At 43.8% G+C, this 19,871-nt stretch overlaps 1 protein-coding gene across 2 annotated transcripts; it reads right to left on the minus strand.

Annotated features, from left to right (window-relative positions):
* Nucleotides 1-1,647: 1,647 nt before the first annotated feature.
* On the minus strand, nucleotides 1,648-11,297 carry LOC127058963 (uncharacterized). Of its 2 annotated transcripts, XM_050969519.1 has the most exons (4): nucleotides 11,114-11,297; nucleotides 8,355-8,531; nucleotides 2,594-4,697; nucleotides 1,648-2,011 (listed from the first exon to the last, which is right to left on the minus strand). In XM_050969519.1, the coding sequence occupies exon 3, from the start codon at nucleotides 4,653-4,655 to the stop codon at nucleotides 2,628-2,630; it is 2,028 nt and encodes a 675-aa protein (XP_050825476.1). In that variant the 5' UTR covers nucleotides 4,656-4,697; nucleotides 8,355-8,531; nucleotides 11,114-11,297; the 3' UTR covers nucleotides 1,648-2,011; nucleotides 2,594-2,627. The 2 variants fall into 2 exon arrangements, with proteins under 2 accessions (XP_050825476.1, XP_050825475.1); XM_050969518.1 differs by lacking the exon at nucleotides 1,648-2,011 and having other exon boundaries at nucleotides 2,052-4,697.
* Between the last annotated feature and the right edge of the window lie 8,574 nt (nucleotides 11,298-19,871).

Raw genomic sequence — 19,871 nt, forward strand, 5'->3', positions numbered from 1 at the left:
AAACCCCTTGAAGCCGCCCAACAGCGCTGCAGTGTGGCCACATCTAACACCACTTGCAGCGCTGGTTGCTGTAAGTGTGGCCACTCTGCAGCGCTGGCCCTATACAGCTGTACTAATACAGCTGTAACAACTAGCGCTGCAAAATTTTAGATGTAGACATGGCCTCAGCTTTGTAACGCTGGAGAAGTAACATACCTAAGCAGAGGCTGCACATAGGCCTATTTTCTGGGTATCTGGGCTTTGTTTAGGAGTGGTTAATATACTAGGAACTGTTAAGGAATAGTATTCAGAAGATCCAGCTCCACAAGTTGCCATAGTTAGGGAACTATAAAATATTCTCTGCCAATAAAAACCAAATTAGAAGAGTTCCTATGGATTTTTTTTCCTTTGAGGTGACCAGCTGTCTTCATACACATCACTAACTACACTGGTAGTGTTCACTAGTGCCATATTGCGAACGTCCTTGAGAATTAAAGACATTTAGCACCTCTCACACTCAGGACTTTAGTTTATAACAGCAGAATTACAAGTTTTGTATTATACATTATATCAGTTTATTACAAAAATTCAGAATGTACATTAAAAATGAATAAAAGTGGGTTCAAAATTGGTATTACAACAGTTAAAATATTTATGGTGTTATCCTACACTGTTACAATTCCAGACTATTTTAAATTGTTAATTCGTACATGTACATAATTCATCTAATAATACCAGTTCCAAAAGAAAGCACAAGACAATACCATTAAGAAATTACAACTATCTTACAATTATTGTAATAATCCTCAGCCTTTTTATGTACAATATGCCACTTTGAATTTCAGACTTCTCTTTACTCTTGAGGGAATTCTGTGCCAATGTGCATGTGCAGAATTTACATCCCAGTCAGATTTCTTTGCTTCCTCACAGAAAACTAGATCCTGCCTCATTTCCAAGCCTCCTCTCAGATCCTGCCCTGTAGCCCCCTCCCCTTTTCCTGATGGGAAAGCAAAGGGAAGCCACAAGAGCAGTCATGCGAGCCCTCCCCAGCAATATATTTCGGGCACCTAGGGCAGCCAGTAGAGAGGTAAATCACTGTGAGGCAGGGGACAGGACTGGGGAAGACCTGGCTGGTGGCTCCAACCCTGCACCAGGCTCAGCTGCTAGTCCTGGCTGGGCTGGGGAGGACAGGACTTCCTCTTTCCCTACATGGCATCTGGGCCCAGGTCAGACCCACCCCCAGATTTCTTCCCCAGTTGCAGGGACCTCTGCAAACTGCACCCCGCCCCGCTTCCTGCACCCAACACTCCTCAGCTGCAGGGAGAAGGATCCTTGTACAGGGAGCTACTCCCCCATCCGCCCAACCCCCATGGAGCCACACCCTCGATACCCAGACCCTCCTGCTAAGCCTCACTCCCCACTCAGAACCCCCCTGATGAGCCCCACCCCCCCTGCACCACTCCAACAAGCCACCCACACTCAGATCCCCACCCCACCAAAATGCCAACCAGCTGCACCTGGATCCCCATGCCACTGAGCCCCACTCCCCCAGCATCTGAACACCGAGCCCCCCACACCCAGACCCCTCTATAGAGCTCTGTCCTCCTCACACCAACCCCCCTCTGCTGAGCCCCAAACACCTTCACCTGGACCCCCCCCGCAGTCCCATTACCGTTGCACCCAAACTCCACAACAAGTCCCTGTGCATCCAGTTCCCCCCTACACTTGGATCCCCCACTGAGCCGCCTGCACCCAGGTTACCCCACACAGAACCTTCTCAACCTACCCCTGGATTCCCCCACACTAACCCCCGTCACACTTGGCTCCTGCCTCCCTATACCTGGTGCACCTGGCATGGAGGGGAAGGGCCCCAGGGTGTGTCAGGGGCAGGCCCAGTCCTAGTGCTGTGTCAAGGTTGGGTGCAGCCTCATCACTGAGTCCTTATCCCAAGGGGTAGCTGCACAATAATCTCCCACCTCTGTGCAGCCAGTGGCCTATGCTCCCCAATGCCACGAAGAGCCTCCACATTTATCTGAAAAATAAAATGTATAGAGTTTTGCAAAATTTTAGAATATTGTGCACAGAATTTTTATTTTTTTGGTGTAGAATTTTTTGGCACAGAATGCCCTTAGAAGTATCTCTTAACAGAGTCTAAGTACAAATTATTCAAGAGTAGTGCCCTCCAAAACATATATAAAAAAGCAGGTTTTATTTAATCTTCACCCAGCCATCTGGCACCTGACTGAGTATTGTACTGAGGCACAGAAATGTAGTGTTATGTTGTGTATCACTCAATATAAAAATATGCCATGACTGTATTACATTAATAGGCTAATGGGGAGGGGTTTTTGGTGCACTGTCTAATCAGCATCTTCAGTCAAGTGTGCCCCCCACCAAATGAATTACTATTAGAGCATGCCTCATTAATTTTACTTTAGTTTTTCAAAAATCTTTTTCTAAAAAGCGTTGTGTGGCTTTATGCAATGTATCTTCCTCTATGAAAAGCAGTTCTTACTAAATGAATGGGAAAACAGATTTGTAGATAGAACAAAATTTGAAATGCATGAGTCAAATAGTTCAATTGCAATGTGCCATTTTGAAAGTCCTTGCTTACTTTTTTAAAAGAGATCCTCTTCACTTGAGTCTTTTCAAAATATATCCTCCTCAGAGTCATCTGTAGCATCCTTGCTATTAGCAATTGCATAAAACTCATTATTAAACAAAGATATCATCTCTTTGGATGGCTGAAACTGGTTGCAGCAAATCTTATTTCGGTGCATATGGGCCCTGATCCTTAAGATATTTTCAAGTAGGCTGTCCTGCAGTCTGTTCTTTAACTTGGTTTTTATCGAGTTCATTTGTGAGATTGTACATTCCACAGCTGCAGTGCTGAACGGCAAGGTGAGAAGGGCAAGGGCAAATAATCCAAGCTCAACAAAATCCTTATCACCAACTTCATCTGTGTGTTTTGCAACTTCTATCCAGAACTGTTCTATTTGGCTATCTTCTGTGTTTGTCCATGAGACTGCATCCAGATTTCTCCATTGCTGTTTCAACTTGATATGATCCCCTCTACATAAGGACAAGAAAGACAGGGTTGAGAATTCAGGTTTTGTAGGACTTAGAACAACTGAAGGGTTCAGAGCACTAAGAGATTCTAGATGATGGACATTTGGAGGCAGTCGGAGCTTTATTTGCTTAGCAAACTCAAGGATACAATCTCGACATCTGCTTTGGATGGTCTCTACCGTATGTGAGGAAAGATTTGCATTTATTAATTCAGACAGGAACGCTGATCCAAAGTTAACCTCTGAAAGAGGCATGTAGTTCCTGTTACAGTGAATGTCATAATTTACAATGGATGACCATGTTGTAAAGACACAAGGTTTCATGACTCTTTGCACCAAATTCTGATAGAACAGCATTAATTCAGCAATAAGATTAACTGGATTGACTGTTTCAAATTGAAGTAACTTGTTGATCCTATTAGCTTCCTGAATAAGAGGCTGCAGAAAAACGAGATAGAGTCTATTTACTGGATCAGAATACATTTGATAGAGAAGCTCAGCACTGTAGTCCCTTTCACTGTCTCTTATAGACTGAAAGTGCAACATCAGAGTTTCATACTGATCAAGTACTCGGTTAATACAAGGGCTAATGGACAGCCATCTTGTCTCAGTAAGCTGCAGTATTTTCAGGAAATTCTCTCCAACATTAATGGCAGCATACAGTTCATGGTACCTCTTTTGGTGGAAAGTGCTATGGGAAAACCACAAGTATGTCCGTGAAACCATATACTCTATGTTCAATGGAAGCACATCAATGGCTTTTGAAGAGCACAAATAGAGAGAGTAACTTACATATTTGATGAAAACTCCACAAGGATTGAGTTCATAAAACTTTTTGAGCAATGAATTTTTATTTCCACATAAGCTTGTATTGAAACCATCAGCAGCAATCCCAACACACTTTTTTATGTTCAGCTTGTTGTCATTTAGAAATGTCAAGAGGGCTTCTGTGATAGTACCACTTCTAGTCAAATTAATGATCCCTGCAAAGGATGATACAATACATTTAAGCTTGTTGCTAAAGTATCTTACTATCAAGCAAAGTTGCTTTTGTGCAGATACATCTGTACTTTCATCAATGATCAACGAATAGTGTCCATTGCCAATGTCTCTCAGAAGTTCTTCGTGTACAGTAGGCCCAATGACATTTCTAATCAGTGTGGAGCATTTTGTTCTATGCAGACTAATGTCTTTCTCTGCTATCCCTCCAATAATGCAGCCTAGATGATCCACTGTAAAAATGCTCATATTGCAAGCTATGTGTGCCGCTAGCTTCAGTGCGCACACATTAACAGATTGATCCATTTTGGCTTGCGTGATATCATCGTCAAATGAATTTTGGTTTTCAACTTCAAATTCAAATGAATGTTTTTTCATATCAGAAGAACATGAAAATAAAGCAACATGTCTCTTGTGCTTTTTGGTTTTACTGTGTGCAACCAAATCACTATGATGGGCTCGGATTTCACATGCGCAATATTTGCATGCTGCCTTTGTGTCATCTCCAGGTATACTTCGAATCCATTCTTTTAATCCAGTTTCCCTTTCCCAATCTCGACAGTATCTTTTTCCATACTTTTCCCATTTCCCAAGTGGTTTAGGCGCCATCTATGGTCATGTGTTATGGGCTTCTCTAAGAACATAAGATTCCTTAAAAATAAAAATAGTTAATTACTATAAATCTCCCAAGATAAAAAAGTTACATGAAAAATCTGAAATCCCTTACTGGAGAATTAAAAAAAAAAAAAAAAAAAAAGGTAACATATTAAAAAAAAAGAGGATTTAACCAATAAATTCTGACAACTAGTTCAAACTCTTCAAAAGGAAAAGGCTCGCTAAACCTTAAAAAAAAATTCTATATGTAAGTGTAACTCAGGGTCCAAATATTCAAACCTGTTAAAAACTTCATCTGAATATAGACTGCTAGTTCAAAAAGTTCAGAGGGTACTTTAATAAAAATGGTAGACAGCAAATTTTACAACCATAGGATGCTTTCTTCTTCCTAAATGGGAAAAAAGTTATATAGGATATAATTAACATGTTCCCTCAAAGTATTTCACTAATAAATGTCTTTTGCCTAATACCCAAAACTGGGATTCTATTCTATTCCCAGCTCTGTCTAGACTTCTTGTGACATTCAGCAACTCACCTGAATCTCTAATTAGGCACCAAAATAAAAATGGACTGATTTTCAAAGGTGTTGAAGCCCTCAAGCTCTACAGACATTAGTGGAATCTGAAGATTATCAACATTTCTGATGGTCAGCCCATTTGTAAATTTGTGCCTAATTAGGGATTTAAGTGCCTAAGAGTAGACACACAATTTTAAAAATTTTAACCTCAACTCTGTGTTTTGGTTTATCCATTTGCAGGGACAATACTTGTCTACTATGCAGATGCTGTGAGTCTTAATTAATGTTTTTAAAGTGTTTTGAGATCTTTGGATGGAAAGCAGTATGTAAGTGATAAGTAAAAATCACTGTTTAGCTTAATAACATCTTACAATCTTATAATATTACTCAATATATCACCAAAATACTCTCCATATAGAAGATATTAATCCCCACTGTAGCGTGGTGCTTGTCCCACTTCTGCCCTTCAGGGCTTAAAACAGCCCAGGAGAGGGCTGTGGCTGAGGCAAGAAGCCCAGGTTGATTGGGGAAAGTAGGCTCAGCTGTGGCCATGCCCCAATCAGGCCCAGCTGGTACCTATAAGGGGCTGTGAGCCAGAAGCCCAGGCAGTCTATTTCTGTTTGTTGAGGGAGATAGGCCTGGTTGCAAGGAGCGGGGGGGCGGTACCTGAGTGAAGCAGAGCTGGGGTGCTCCAACCTGGAAAGCTGCAGGCTGTTGACTAGCAGAAGCCAAATAGGTACTGAGGTTGCAAAGGGCAGCTCAGAGGTAGGCAAAGCTAGCAGGTCCAAACCCAACCTTGTCAGTGATGAGTAGGCTGATACTGCAGTCTGCCCCAGGGCATGTGGGCTAGATAATTACTGGCAGCAGCTGTATACTGAGGTGGAGATAGTGAGTGGGGGTTCCCTGGGGAGGGGAGACCGTAAGACTGAAGGGTTACTGCCAGGGGGTAGCACCCCAGATAAAGGGGCACCAGGTCCTGGGAGGGGCATGGGAGCCAAGAGGCAGTGAGACACTGGCCTGCACAGGGTGTTCTGGCGAGCTAATTCCTGGAAGAGACCAGCAGAAGGTGCCACTGGGTAAGTCCCACTCCCTTGTACCACTCTTCCCAAAAAGTGCATACCCTGCATTAAAGGGGAAAAATGTCCACAGAGAATCTAATTTCAGGTTATATTATACAAACTATATTATCAAAGCAAAAGGACAATGAACTGCTCACGTGACTAGTAAGGTCTATGACTCTTGAGGACACTACTTCTAATCAACTCCATGTTTGTTGGGACCAGACTTTTAAAGGTATTTAGATGCCTAAAGATACATATAGGCACCTAAATACCTTTAAAAGTCTGGTGCTTGGTGACTGGAAATCATGGCTGCCTGATAGCTGCCTAGTGATCTATGAAATTAGTTGATGGTTTCAGTCCAAAGCTGCCTACCTCACAAGTTCCATTACTGCAACTATTACACTTGGTGCAGTCTTAGTAGAGAGGCCAAAGACAGAATCGGTCATATTGTTAGATCCACAAGAGTTTGAGCAGTTCAGTACTTAACTTTTAAGCACCTTGCCACCTACAGCCTTGATCAGGCATGTATGATCCCTATACAATGCATGAGAAGAGCTGGACATCTAAGAATGGTGTCGCAAAAGCTAGAATAGTGAGCAGGGACCAACCTAAACTAGCCAATGTGAAATGCTGAAGAGAGGTGCCACCACTCAAAGGCACTTAGGTACCCAAGTCCAAGCTAGACTGTCCATCTCCACTAAGGATTCTCAGCCAAAACCCCTTCTCTGGAATTACAGGAGGTATCTACACTGTTTTGGTTTTTGAGGATATGCCACAGAGAAGGTGGTAGAACCCCATCTTAATAATTTTTAGCTCAGTGATTAGACCATTCACTCAGGATATAGATGACCCAGGTTCAATTCCCCCTCTGCCTGATGTGGAGAAAGATTTGAACTTGGGCCTCCCATGAGAGTACCCTAATCACCGCCTATGGCATAATCTGGTATGAGTCCCTCTCAATTTATCCCATGGAAGCCGTTCCACTGTGAATAAGTAATTAAATATGCTCCGGAACATAGTGAGAATGACTTTCTATAGCTGTTAGTGGCTTTGGCACTCCCCTGGGATGTGAGACATTGAGGTTCCAGTCCCCTTGCTCCGATGCATATTTGATTATTTATAAAAGTGGAACAGTTTCAACAGGAGAGAGTTACATGTCCCAGAATACCCCATAGGCCAGTGGTTAAGGAAATCACAAAGTAAAGGAAGACAGGTTCAATTCCTTTCTCTACCTCAGGCACAGAGAGAATTGAACCTGGGTCTCTTATATTCTGGGTGAGTGCTCTAACCACTGGGCTAAACATTATAAGGGGGCAACACCACCGGCACCACCACCACCTCTTTTGTATGGGTAAATGTTCTGGATCAGGCCTGATAGGCAGAGGAACACTTAGTTTGAAGACCCTGCCCAGGACTCAGGTGCCTGACACCTAGACTGAGGTGGCCATGCACATGCTCACTGGCAAAAACCTAGGAGACTTTACCAAGGGAAATTTAAGCACCTAGGGACTTTAGAGTGAGGCAGCAGGTGAGTAGGGATTTTGAGGACCTTAGTGGTGCTTAACATTGGCCTTAAGCATTTAAATTGTTTTGTGGATCTGGCCCACAGTGACTAAACTTCCCTCTCACCCCAAAACTGATCTTGCAAACTGAGGCATAGGCCCAGTGACAGCCTGTAATGAAGGCAAAAACATCTGTATGTACTTTTTTTGTGAATACATCTTCAAGGATGTCAATGGTCACCTTTCATGAGCGCAAAATTCAGTTAAAATCCCCATATGTCCTTGGTTTTAATCCTATTCTCTGCATCAATCTAAAGAAGGTGGTAAATATCTTTGATTTTTAATTTCCAGCTCAAAAGAAAAGTTTCCTGGGATATTCAAAAAATGAAATCCAGCAACATCTTTCTTTTAAAAAAATAAGTTTCAAGAAATCTGTGCAAAGAAACACATTTCAACACAGTAAAAATACTCCAATGAAACATAAAATACATAGAAGACCAGAAGAAAACATAAATGCTGAGTATTTTAAGCCTTAAGAGCATCAGACTTGATTTATTTAGTTATTTACAGAGCATGAGCTTCTTTCTGCTGTTCCTTCTGTTCTGGTACCAACCTTTCCTTTATTCAGAAGTACTCCTCTTGACCACCAAGTATTTTCTTTTCTCTTCGTATTTCTCTGGGTGTCCTGGGACTGCCCCTATCACAGTTGTTGTAGAATGCTTACTCAACTTCATAGAAAATTTTTGAAATCAGCAACACTTCGCTCTCCATTACCAGAAGATATCAAGATCTACCAAAAAATAAAAACCCAACCTAATTCTCAGCAATGTATCTTGAGAATCAACAATTAGAAACAATCCTAAAACAAGCTGTAAAATATTTTTTCATCTGTCAGACATTTTTAATATGCCCATCGTTGTAAGGGAAAAGAGCGGGAAACGCAATCTAATTTATGTAAATATACTCTGATATCTAGGTGATGGTCACATTAAAAATCCCTAAAAAGAGTAGAATCTAAGCCCCATATACACTGAGACACATGAACTGGTCTGTAAGAATCCTGTATTTCATCTCTGCTTTTAGCTTTTATTTTTATTCCCTCCTATTTACCCCTTATGTGTTTTTTTGCTTTGTACTCTGAACATTGTCAGGTTTGGTCTTGGCCTGATTGATCTACAGAGCCCTACAAATCTGTGGATTTATATTCTCAGACCATTTTTGCAGATTGCAGCTCAGATGTGAATATAAACTTTTTATCTAGAGCCCTACAAATCTGCAGATACCTGCTTTATATCCACAGATATTAATTTTGTATTTGTGCAGGGTTCTACTGACCTATTCCAGTAGGGAAATTCCAAATAAAAGGTGCTTTTCTTTTTTTAAAACATTTATATCACACTGTCCTAATGACCAACAGAGAGCTTTTTTGATATTAAACCTGGTTTTCCTTTTAAAAAAGAGAAGCCACCAGCACAATCAATCCTATAATACCAAACTAGAGCATATATTTGCAATAGAGGAAAAACTGACTAGAAAGTTAAGATTCATTTCAACCTTCTGATTATAATTTAAAAATACTTTTACAATATCCAACACTTTTCAGTCATTTTATGTGGGCAAAGAGTGGTTCCTAATTGGAGCTCCCAGAGATGACCATATGTGATAGTGGACTATTACTGTTTAAAATACATGGCATTTTTAACATGTTGTATTTAAAACTGGTTCTATAGATAGCTGAATAGTACAACTGTATCAGGTGCTCCTTTGGCAGCCAAAGCAGTAATAAAGCATTTTTTTTATAAACAAGACTTTCAGAGTGCCTTCCATCTAAATAACTAAGAATGCTTTACACATAACTGTTAAGCCAATACAACAATTCTGTGAGGCAAGGAAATAGGCCAAGTCACTAACCATTCTGTTTCAAGATGATACAAATTGGTGGCAGACCTGGAAATTTAACCCAAATTTCCTTTCTCCTAGTCCTATGCTTTAGTCACAAGACAATGATAGAAAGTGATAAGAGCTTCACTAGCATGTATGTGCAGATGTCAGGGCATTTAGCCCCCTGGTGGGGCAAAGATGGAAGAAAGTCTCCCCTCACTAGCTTTATCAAATATTTAATTGTGAAAATATGTACAGCATTGGCAAAATTCTGTAGGAAATTGTAAGCTAAGAAAGGAAGCTGAGAACATTAACTCTCTCAACAGTAGACAGCAATGGAGTTGGATTATGTTCAACTGATGGAAGGTCATCTAGAATTGGAAAGCAAAGCTAGACCTCTACATTTCAGATGGAATTTAAATGTATCAAGAACGGAGGTCCTGAAACTGGAGGTTGTGAGGTTATTATATGGGGGGGTACGAGCTGTTAGCCTCCACACTAAACCTCACTTTGCCTCGAGCATTTATAATAGTGTTACATTAAGAACACTTTTTTATATTTGGGGGGGGGGGCTGCATTCAGAGACTTGCTCTGTGAAAGGGGTCCCCCAGTACAAAAGTTTGAGAACTGCTGAGCAAGAATATTAGAAAAGTTTTCAGGGGAAACAAAAACTGATGAGAAACATGAACTATTCAATGGAAAATACACAGTAAGTCTTGGAAGCATTATTGCATCTATTTATATTTTTAGGAAGTGGTAGCAGAGCATGAAATTCCTGCTGAGGGCTCTACAGATCCTTTCATTACAGTGTTTCAGTGGTTAGGGTTCTTGGACTTGGAGACCAGGCGTCCAATTCTTACTCTGTCAAATGCTTCCTGTGCAACCGTAAGTCAATGTATGACTATTATACGGTGGCACTGCTATGTATAAACACATCCTACATCAACAGAAGAGTTTTTCCATCAATTTAGTTAATCCACCCCTCAGAGAATGACAAATCAAAGGAAGAATTCTTCCCTTGATCTAGCTGCTTCTACAGTGGGGGTTAGAGCAACCTAATTACATCAACAGGACGGGAAGTTTCTCATGGGCCTGGCCAAGGCAGTTAAATTAATCTAATTTTTAGGTGTAGACAAAGCCTCTGTCTCTCGGCCTCAGTTACCAGCTGTACAATGGGAATAAGAGCCCTTCCCTACCTCTGCAGGGTGTTGTGGAGGCAGGGACCGGCAATAGGGAGCCATCTCAGCACCTAGATCTTCCCTCTCCTGGGGCTCAAGGCTCCTGTGCATTAGTCGGTCTCTCTCTGGGGCCCCCCTCACCACCGCCTGCTCGGGCCCTGCGAGCTCGCCCCGCTCCCCTAGCGCACCACTTTCCGCCCAAGGCTCTGGGCGCGAGAAGAGCCGTCTCTCCCCCACCCCCACCCCCACCCCCGCCGCGCACCGCCACACCGCCCCCTCCTCGCCACCGCTGCCGCGCCTGGGCCTCTCTTACACGCAGCGAACCCTGAGCTCGTCTCCCTGGCTGAGGGGGAGCCAGTAAAACAAAGGCAGCACGCGCCGGGCACCAGCGCTTCCTGATCGCGCCTTCCCATCACCGATATCGCCTCGACCCGGGCAGCTACCGCTCAGCATAGAGGCAGGGCCCAATCAGCGCCCGGTTCTTCTGACTGACAGCCCGTTGTCCCAACAGAGCGGGTTGCTCCCGCCCAGACTCTCTGATCGACAGCAAAGCCTCCCAATCAGCTGTTGCTCAAAGAGATAAAGGCCCGGCGCCCCAAGGCGCGCACTGCAGGCTTGAAGGAAGCCCCGCACGGAGAGCGTGTGCCTTCAGAGCGCCATCTGCTGGGCGAAAGAGGGAGTAACTGCAATGTCATAACGATATGACAGGTTAGAGCAGTGGTCCCCAAAGTGGTGCATTTATGTGCACCCGCCTAGTGCTCAGCAGGAGGAACAAGCCGCAGACGCCCGTGCTGACACAGGCACATGCTTGTTCCACTGGTGCGTGGAGCCAGCCCTGTGTGAGAGTATTCTTCCTGCACTGATATGCTGTTTTCTTGTGCTTTGCAATTTATTTTTTAACATTTTGCTCCAAAATTAGTGGTTCAAATAAGAGACAACGTACATATTATTTCAACCCAGAATGGGAAGAATATTAAATATGATGTTTTTCGTATTGTTTAATGTACAAATACAAAATAAGCCTTGAAAAATTGTTAGTGCCCGCCCCACTCTTCTGAAAACATGAATGTGCTACTGGCCACAAAAAGGTTGGGGACCACTGGGTTAGAGTCTATTGATTATGCAATTAATATTAATCATTTGTTAAATCTCACTCAGTATTCTAACGCACCCTTTCCCCCAACAAAAGATATCAAGATGTTTTGAAAACAGTGGCCTTTATCCTGCATCTGTATCCACTATCACAACTACCTATACCTAGATAGAGTCCTATGCAAGAGTTGAAGTCTGTGCTGCTGACAAATCCTGATGTAGGTTCAAGGCCTTCATGCATAAGGAACTGTGAAATGTAGCAACCTCTGATGAGGAAAGTGTGACAGTTAGCAGTGACCCCCTAATAGCTAGTAGTTTTATAATAGCTGCAACCATTAGGAGAAATTGGACACCTCACGGACACAGTAGCCTGAACTTTTGAACTATCTTTCCTTATCAGTCTCAAGGCAGTTGAAGCTGGTCCCAAGCTGGTTTTTGCTGAGCAGATTGCAGAAGTTCAGGGTTTGCTAACCACCAATCAAATGCTAACACAACCAAAGCCTGTGTGTGAGTGTGTATAAAAGATTCTTGGTTTTTGTATGGAGTAGAGTTTTTTGTACCAAAGTACAGAACTCTCCTTTGTTCTGCAGAATAAAGTAACCTTTCCTTATCCCTGTCTGGCTGTCATTGGCTCTCAGCTAGGCGGACCCGACATTTCGGTAACAAGAGCATCAGCTAACATGCTTCACAACTGCAAGATGCAAAGCAAGGAACTATTTTATCCAACAAGGTTGCTGGAGAAAATAGGTGGAGTTTCAAAACGTGCCAGGGAATCTTCAACATCTGTGCAGATTAAAGAGATTCTGTCATCCCAAAGGCACACACAGCAACTTGGGCATGTAGAAAGTTAGGTTGTTAGCTCTCTTCGCAATTTGCTAGGAATCCAAGGAAGGAGAAAGCAAATTACATCAGCCATTATCTTTATGGGTTTGTCTCCTTTCATGCCTCTTTATAAAAGAGGCCTGAAGAGTTGTTTTTTATTTCAGATGTGCTTTTCTGGTTGACTTTTACATTAGAAATTAGAATTTACTCCATTGTTTTTTCTTGTGAGATTGAGGCACTACAGAAGTCACCTTGCACCTGGAAGAGTTTTTTTTATTCAGGCTCATTTCTTTAGGAGAAGATCTTTTTTAACTCAGACACCTTATAACTTCTCATGCAAAAAATTTTATGTCTGTTAAAGATTGCTAAGGATTTAGGCCCAATCATGCAAAGATTTATGCACACATTTAATTTGGTGCACTTTGAGTACTCCCACTGAAGTCAATGAAACCACTCACAGTCTGTAAGAGTTAAGCACATGATTAAGTCATCACAGGAGTCTTAGATTGAGATCTACACTATGAATTTTTACTGGTATAATAATATCAGGTGGAGGTGTGATTCTTTACAACATTTTCATACCAGCTAAAAGCCTAGAGCAAATAATTATGCCAGCAAAATTTCATTTGGGGAACTGGTGCAAGCTATATCAGCAAAATAACTCTTGCCTGTATAAGCTGCATCTTCATGAGGGGTGTTGCCAGTATAAAAATACTAGCAAACCCTTTGCAGTGTAGGCGAGGCCTTACAGAGCTCTCAATCCACATCCTGTAAAAAGACTTCATCAAAAAAAAAAAAAAAAAAAAAAAGGGCAGCCTAGTTTTGTTTTTAAGTTTTTGGACCTCCATTATAAGTCTCATTTTTTCTGGGCAAGTCACCTTTAAAGACAGAGAACAAAAAGCCTTCACTGACTTGTTCACTTCTCCATCAAACACCTGTTTTCTCTCATAGTTACATGCCTAGCACAGCCCCCGCACACGCACACCAAAAAAAAAAAAAGTTTTTAAAGCCACCTCCACCTTCCTTTAGATTCAGTTCTGGTAATGGCTGGAAAGGCTGCTATACTGTGTGCTGCTAGCCTACACGAAATATGCTCTACATCACTGTTACCCTATCCTCCCTTTCCCCCTCTCTTACCAATTTGTTTCTTTCATCCACTAATCTTGTTGGTCTAGATAATCCCTATCCTGAAGAGTTCACAATCGCTGATACATGTTTGTATAGCACCAAACAGTGGTGTCTTGATCCCCAACTGGAAGTTCTAGACAGGCCTGTTGAAAGAGAACTTGAAGTCCCATCCTTTCCTATTTCACCCCAGTTACAGACTTCTGGTAGTGGGGCCCTGAGCTCAGGTACAATTGTCCCCACTTTCCTCCCCTCTCATCACCCCTGGTTTCAGTCACAATTTAATTCCCCAGAAGTTATTAGGACTTTGCATTTCTATAACCTGGTTTTGACCAGCTGTTGCCATCTGTTGTAAAGCACCATGTACACCTACATAGAATCACAGAATATCAGGGTTGGACGGGACCTCAGGAGGTCATCTAGTCCAACCCCCAGCTCAAAGCAGGACCAATCCCCAACTAAATCATCCCAGCCTCGGCTTCGTCAAGTCTGACCTTAAAAACCTCTAAGGAAGGAGATTCCACCACCTCCCTAGGTAACCTATTACAGTGTTTCACCAACCTCCTAGTGAAAAAGTTTTTCCTAATATCCAACCAACCCCCACCCCCCCCAACACACATATACACTGCATCTTGAGACCATTACTCCTTGTTCTGTCATCTGGTACCACTGAGAACAGTCTAGATCCATCCTCTTTGGAACCCCCTTTCAGGTAGTTGAAAGCAGCTATCAAATCCCCCCTCATTCTTCTCTTCTGCAGATTAAACAATCCCAGTTCCTTCAGCCTCTCCTCATAAGTCGTGCTCCAGGCCCCTAATCATTTTGTTGCCCTCCGCTGGACTCTTTCCAGTTTTTCCACATCTTTCTTGTAACGTGAGGCACAAAACTGGACACAGTACTCCAGATGAGGCCGCGCCAATGCTGAAGAGACGGGAATGATCACATCCCTAAATCTGCTGGCAATACCCCTACTTACACAGCCCAAAATGCCGTTAGCCTTCTTGGCAACAAGGGCACACTGTTGACTCATATCCAACTTCTTGTCCACTGTAACCCCTAGGTCCTTTCTGCGGAACTGCTGCCTAGCCACTCGGTCCCCAGTCTGTAGCAGTGCATGAGATTCTTCCATCCTAAGTGCAGGACTCTGCACCTGTCCTTGTTGAACCTCATCAGATTTCTTTTGGGTCAATCCTCTAATTTGTCTAGGTCCCTCTGTATCCTATCCCTACCCTCCACTGTATCTACCACTCCTCCCAGTTTAGTGTCATCTGCAAACTTGCTGAGAGTGCAGTCCATGCCATCCTCCAGATCATTAATAAAGATGCTGAACAAAACTGGCCCCTGCACTGACCCTTAGGGCACTCCCCTTGATACCGGCTGCCAACTTGACATGGAGCCATCGATCACTACCCATTGAGCCCTGACGATCTAGCCAGCTTTCTGTCCACCTTATTGTCAGTTCATCCAGCCCTGGCATGCACAACAAGCAGTGGGTGAGGGAGGGGGGCTGAAGAGGTGGGTGGGCAGTGGAGGGGGGGAGGAGGTGGCGGAGGAGGAGGGCTGAGGAGGCGAGCAGGTGAGCAGGCAGCGGCGGGGGCTGAGGCGGCGAGCCAGTTGGGTTGGGGGCTGAGGAGGCGAGCAAGGAGTCAGTGGCTGACCTGTTCTACTGATCTGGTCTGGTTCCCATCCCCTCTCCAAGGATTGCAGCTGTCTGGAGGTGCCTGGCTTCCACGCCTTCCTCATTCACACCTCATTCATTCAACAGGACAATTGATTACAAAGTTGGGGGAAGATCTTATTCTACTTCTAGCAAAAAGACAGTTTTCTTTTACCTTAAGTATACTACTTTAGGGGCTCGCTGTAACATATTATCAAGGTTCAATACCGCTGTTTCGGTGGGGCAGTGCTGGGGAAGGAGGGTTTGTTTCCCCGGGGTGGGTGTTGCTTGGGGGGGGAATATTTCAGGGGGGCTGGGCGGCGCTGGGGGGGAGTATTTCAGGGGGACTGGGCGGCGCTGGGGGAGTGTTGTTTCGGGGGGGCTTGGCAGAGATGGGGGAGGTCTGCGGGGCCGTGGGGGGTTGGCCCTCAGCAGTTTTCTTTGGAGTAATATGGCCCTCGCTGTTTTATGAGTTCTGCAGGCCTGATCCAGCCCATACTTGTTTAACTTGCCAGCAAGAATGCTGTAGGAGACCATATCAAAAGCTTTGCTAAAGTCAAGGAATAACACGTTCGCTGTTTTCCCCTCATCCACAGAGCCAGTTATTTAATATAGAAGGCGATTAGGTTAGTCAGGCATGACTTGCCCTTGGTGAATCCATGCTGACTGTTCCTGATCATTTTCCTCTCCTCTAAGTGCTTCAGAATTGATTCATTAAGGACCTGCTCCATGACTTTTCCAGGGACTGAGGTGAGGCTGACTGGCCTGTAGTTCCCTGGATCCTCCTTCTTCCCTTTTTTAAAGCTGGGCACTACATTAGCTTTTTTCCAATCATCCGGGACCTCCCCTGACCACCATGAGTTTTCAAAGATAATGGCCAATGGCTCTGCAACAAAACATAAGAGCAAGCAGACATAGGTTTGGCTCCTTGCCTTAAACTAACTATCTCTTTCTCCATTCAGATTCAATTGGCTTTCCTCAAAACAAACTTTGGGGATTTATTACAAGCTAATACACTTGGGGTCACAGCACATACCCTCCAGCTGTACCTGTCCTGCAGTGTTGTAGAATTCAGTCCCAGAGCACAACACCTCACAGGGCAATGCACTAACCCTGCTTCAGTTTCCCCTCATCTGAGATTATCATCTTGGCTTTCAGCACAGTTTGGGTGCTTTGGTGACTTAGTCCTCCATCTAAATCTCAAAAATCCACCCCTTTCAAGGTATCAAAATAAAAACAAGTCTTCCACCCCCATCTTGGCAGGCAAGATTCTTCCTGCCTGAGGGACTGTCTTTTCCTTCCTCTTCACCTCATTTCCAGCACTTCCCTCCCAAGCTCTAATCAGTCCTATGTTCTCCTTATCTACAGGTTTCACTGCACATCATCACAGGGTAGCAATAGAGGAGGAACCTGTGGCCACCCTCTTCTATAGAGTCCCAGGCCTGGAAACCCCTTCAGTAACCACAGTCAATTCTGCTTCTCTCACCCAGGGCCTCTTCCTATACTGCAAACCTTCCTGGTGGCCCTGCTTCTTTTTTATAGAGCACCAAACTCTAGAGACTCCACTCACTGTTCTACTCACTCTGGATTCTCTCCTAGGTCTCTTCCTTACCTCCAATCCCAGTCTCAGACTTCTTCCTCAGGGCAGGGGGACCATAATCCTCCTTCCAGAAACTGCTTCATTTCTAGCAAGCTCCTTCCACTTCCCCAAAGTTCTGTTTTACCCCAGGACATCCTTTCCTCCAGTTCTCTCCTGACTCTCAGCTCCCCCTCTATCTAAAAAGCAGGGCTCTATCATGCTCAGGAGGTGGTGACTCTACTGGCACGTGTCCCCCAATATCAGTTGGGTTCCACTATTCCTTCCTGAGTAGCTGTTCTTAAATGGCCAGGCCTTGGAACAGGGTGGGTTCAGGAGCGCTGGCAGCATTTTTGGCGCCCTAGGCGGCGGAAGGTCCCGCCCCCAAAATGGCATCCCCGACAGAGGCGGCAGAAGGTCCCACCCCCGAAATACCACCGATGACCGCGGTGGCCGGATGTTCGGCAACCGCGGTGGCCGGACAGCTGGCCGCTGTCGTCGCCACCTCCCAAATGTCAGCACCCTAGGCGACCACCTAGGTCGTCTAATGGGTTGCACCAGCCCTGGGTGGGTTGGTCCCAGGTCCCCACTGACAGTAATGGGGACAGCTCACCCTGTTACATGCAGGTATGATTTTTTTCAAGGCTGGCATTGGGTATATCAGTAAACAGGATCAGTTGCCTATTGTCTTCTCTGTCTTGCTCTTCTGAGACTCACACACACGCGCAGATTTTTTCTTCTTATAACTACATTTAAAAATGTGAGGCTTTCTTCAGGGTTACATAAGGCTACTGTATGACAGCTCCACTGGGATACAGGAGTCATAAACCCAATAGAAATAACTACCTGAGAATCTCCCTGATGTGAGGTGGAGGGAGGCATAGAGCTGGTGGAGCATGATGGGGATATCACAAAAGGAAGGAAAGAATGTGTCAGAGAAGGGGCTACGGTAGGCAGCCATAAGTTAGAGTGGTCCTGGGAAACAGTCCTTTGCTGCTTCCAGAATCTGTGGGGGAGGAAGGATGAAAGCCTTGCCTCCCACCCTCAGACTGCACCAAACGCAATCACAACACAAAATTGGGGTTAGGTTTTCTAGTTTACAGGAGATGGCCTATTCTGAAGTTAATTATTACAAGTGTTCCTGGGAGTCATGCCCTCTTCAACTATTGAAATATGCCTTATTTCCGTTATGCTGGAGGATTAGTCAGAGCAACTATTTGTAACTAGAGATGGTCAAGATTCTGAATTTTTATTCCACAGGAAATTCCATCATTTTGAAAATGTTTTGACTCCAAATAAGAGAGAAAAAAAAAAGGAAATTCCAAAAAATGTTATTTTAGGAAATATTGAAACATTTCCATTTGATTTGTCCTTCCCCGATTTCTAGGGTCTTCTCACACTGCCTCAACTCTGGGGGATTCCCTGGGTTGCTCCTCGAAAGTCAGGGGTGGCCCAGGAACTCTCCTGGAATCACAGGAGTCTCCCCTCAGGAACAGAGTTCCTAGAAACTTTTAGTAGGCTCCTAGCTATATGTCAGGGTCTCAAGCCAGAGATCTCAGAGCTTCCAAGCTCCCTGCTATGGAGCTGTAAGCCTAGAAGCCTGGGATTCCCTGCCTTGGGGCAGTCAAGAGCCACCCCAGAGCCATGGACCCTAGGAGCCCCAGTCCTTACACAGTCCACATGGTGGCGATGCCCTGGAGTCATGGATCCTAGAAATCTGGTCTCAGCAGCCTGCTAGATGAGGTGGCAGGAAACCAGGCAGGTTTCTAAATGAACCCTGCCCAGGCAGGATCCCATTGGACCCTTTCTGTCTATTAGCAGAAGTTCATCAATACTGAAATATGTCTGTGAAACATTTAGTTTTGACTAATTAGCATTTTCCAACAACAAACCACAACAAAATTGTCAGAAAATTCCTGACCAGCTATACTTATAAAAGCTTGGCTTCTAATGTTTGTGTACTGCAGAGTTAACATTGCTGATGTTAACTCTGCAGCACACAAACATTAGAAGCCAAGCTTAAGACGCAAGAGAAGGAAAGACACACTAATCATTACCCGGAACACCATCATGTGACAATGACTCCAATTGGTTACTGTCACCCAAAAACTCCTCAGTGCCAAGTGTCAAAGGGGTTACAAGAATATCTTGATGATGGTATGTACATTCTGGTTCACCAGAGAATATCATGTGAGGTCTTAAAAGAAAGCCAGGATGATATTGGTCATTAATATTGTTGTGAAATGTATGTACGGACACTATGTAAGGAGTTTTCTATGCATGCTGAAAATGTGTTCCTGAAGTCTGTGTCAAGGCAGAATTGACAAAACAGACTTCTGCCAGAGAAATATGTTTATTTACCCGTCTCTTTTGGGCTGCATGTAAATTAAGCATTGGAAACCAACACAATGGAAGCCCTATTTACATACAAAATTAACAGGGAGTCAGCACACTGGAAAATAAACCACAAGGGGTCAACTCTGATTGTGGGGACAAACAATGAACTTTGGGGGATATAAGGAGAAGGCAAAAGGACACACCTTTATCACTGCATCTAGGAAGTAAATGGACAGTGTGTTTATATTCATGGAAATGGGCTCTGAACCACGCTTTGTTCTGCAAAGGACATTTAGGGTCAGCTAAATGCATTTAGACTAAAGGTTAGCCTGTTAAGTTTAGTCTTTAGAAAACGTGTTATACTTTTGTTTTATATATAACCTGTTTTCATTATTCTTACTCGTTATCTCTTAAATCTTGATAAAACAATCATAAGTTTATTGTCAATTAACTATAAATATC

This window comes from Gopherus flavomarginatus, chromosome 10 (genome assembly GCF_025201925.1).
Source record: "Gopherus flavomarginatus isolate rGopFla2 chromosome 10, rGopFla2.mat.asm, whole genome shotgun sequence".
NCBI lineage: Eukaryota > Metazoa > Chordata > Testudines > Testudinidae > Gopherus > Gopherus flavomarginatus.

Coding starts and splice junctions, on each gene's coding strand:
- LOC127058963 (XM_050969519.1), bottom strand. CDS start 4,655: ATGGCGCCTAAACCACTTGGGAAATGGGAAAAGTATGGAAAAAGATAC.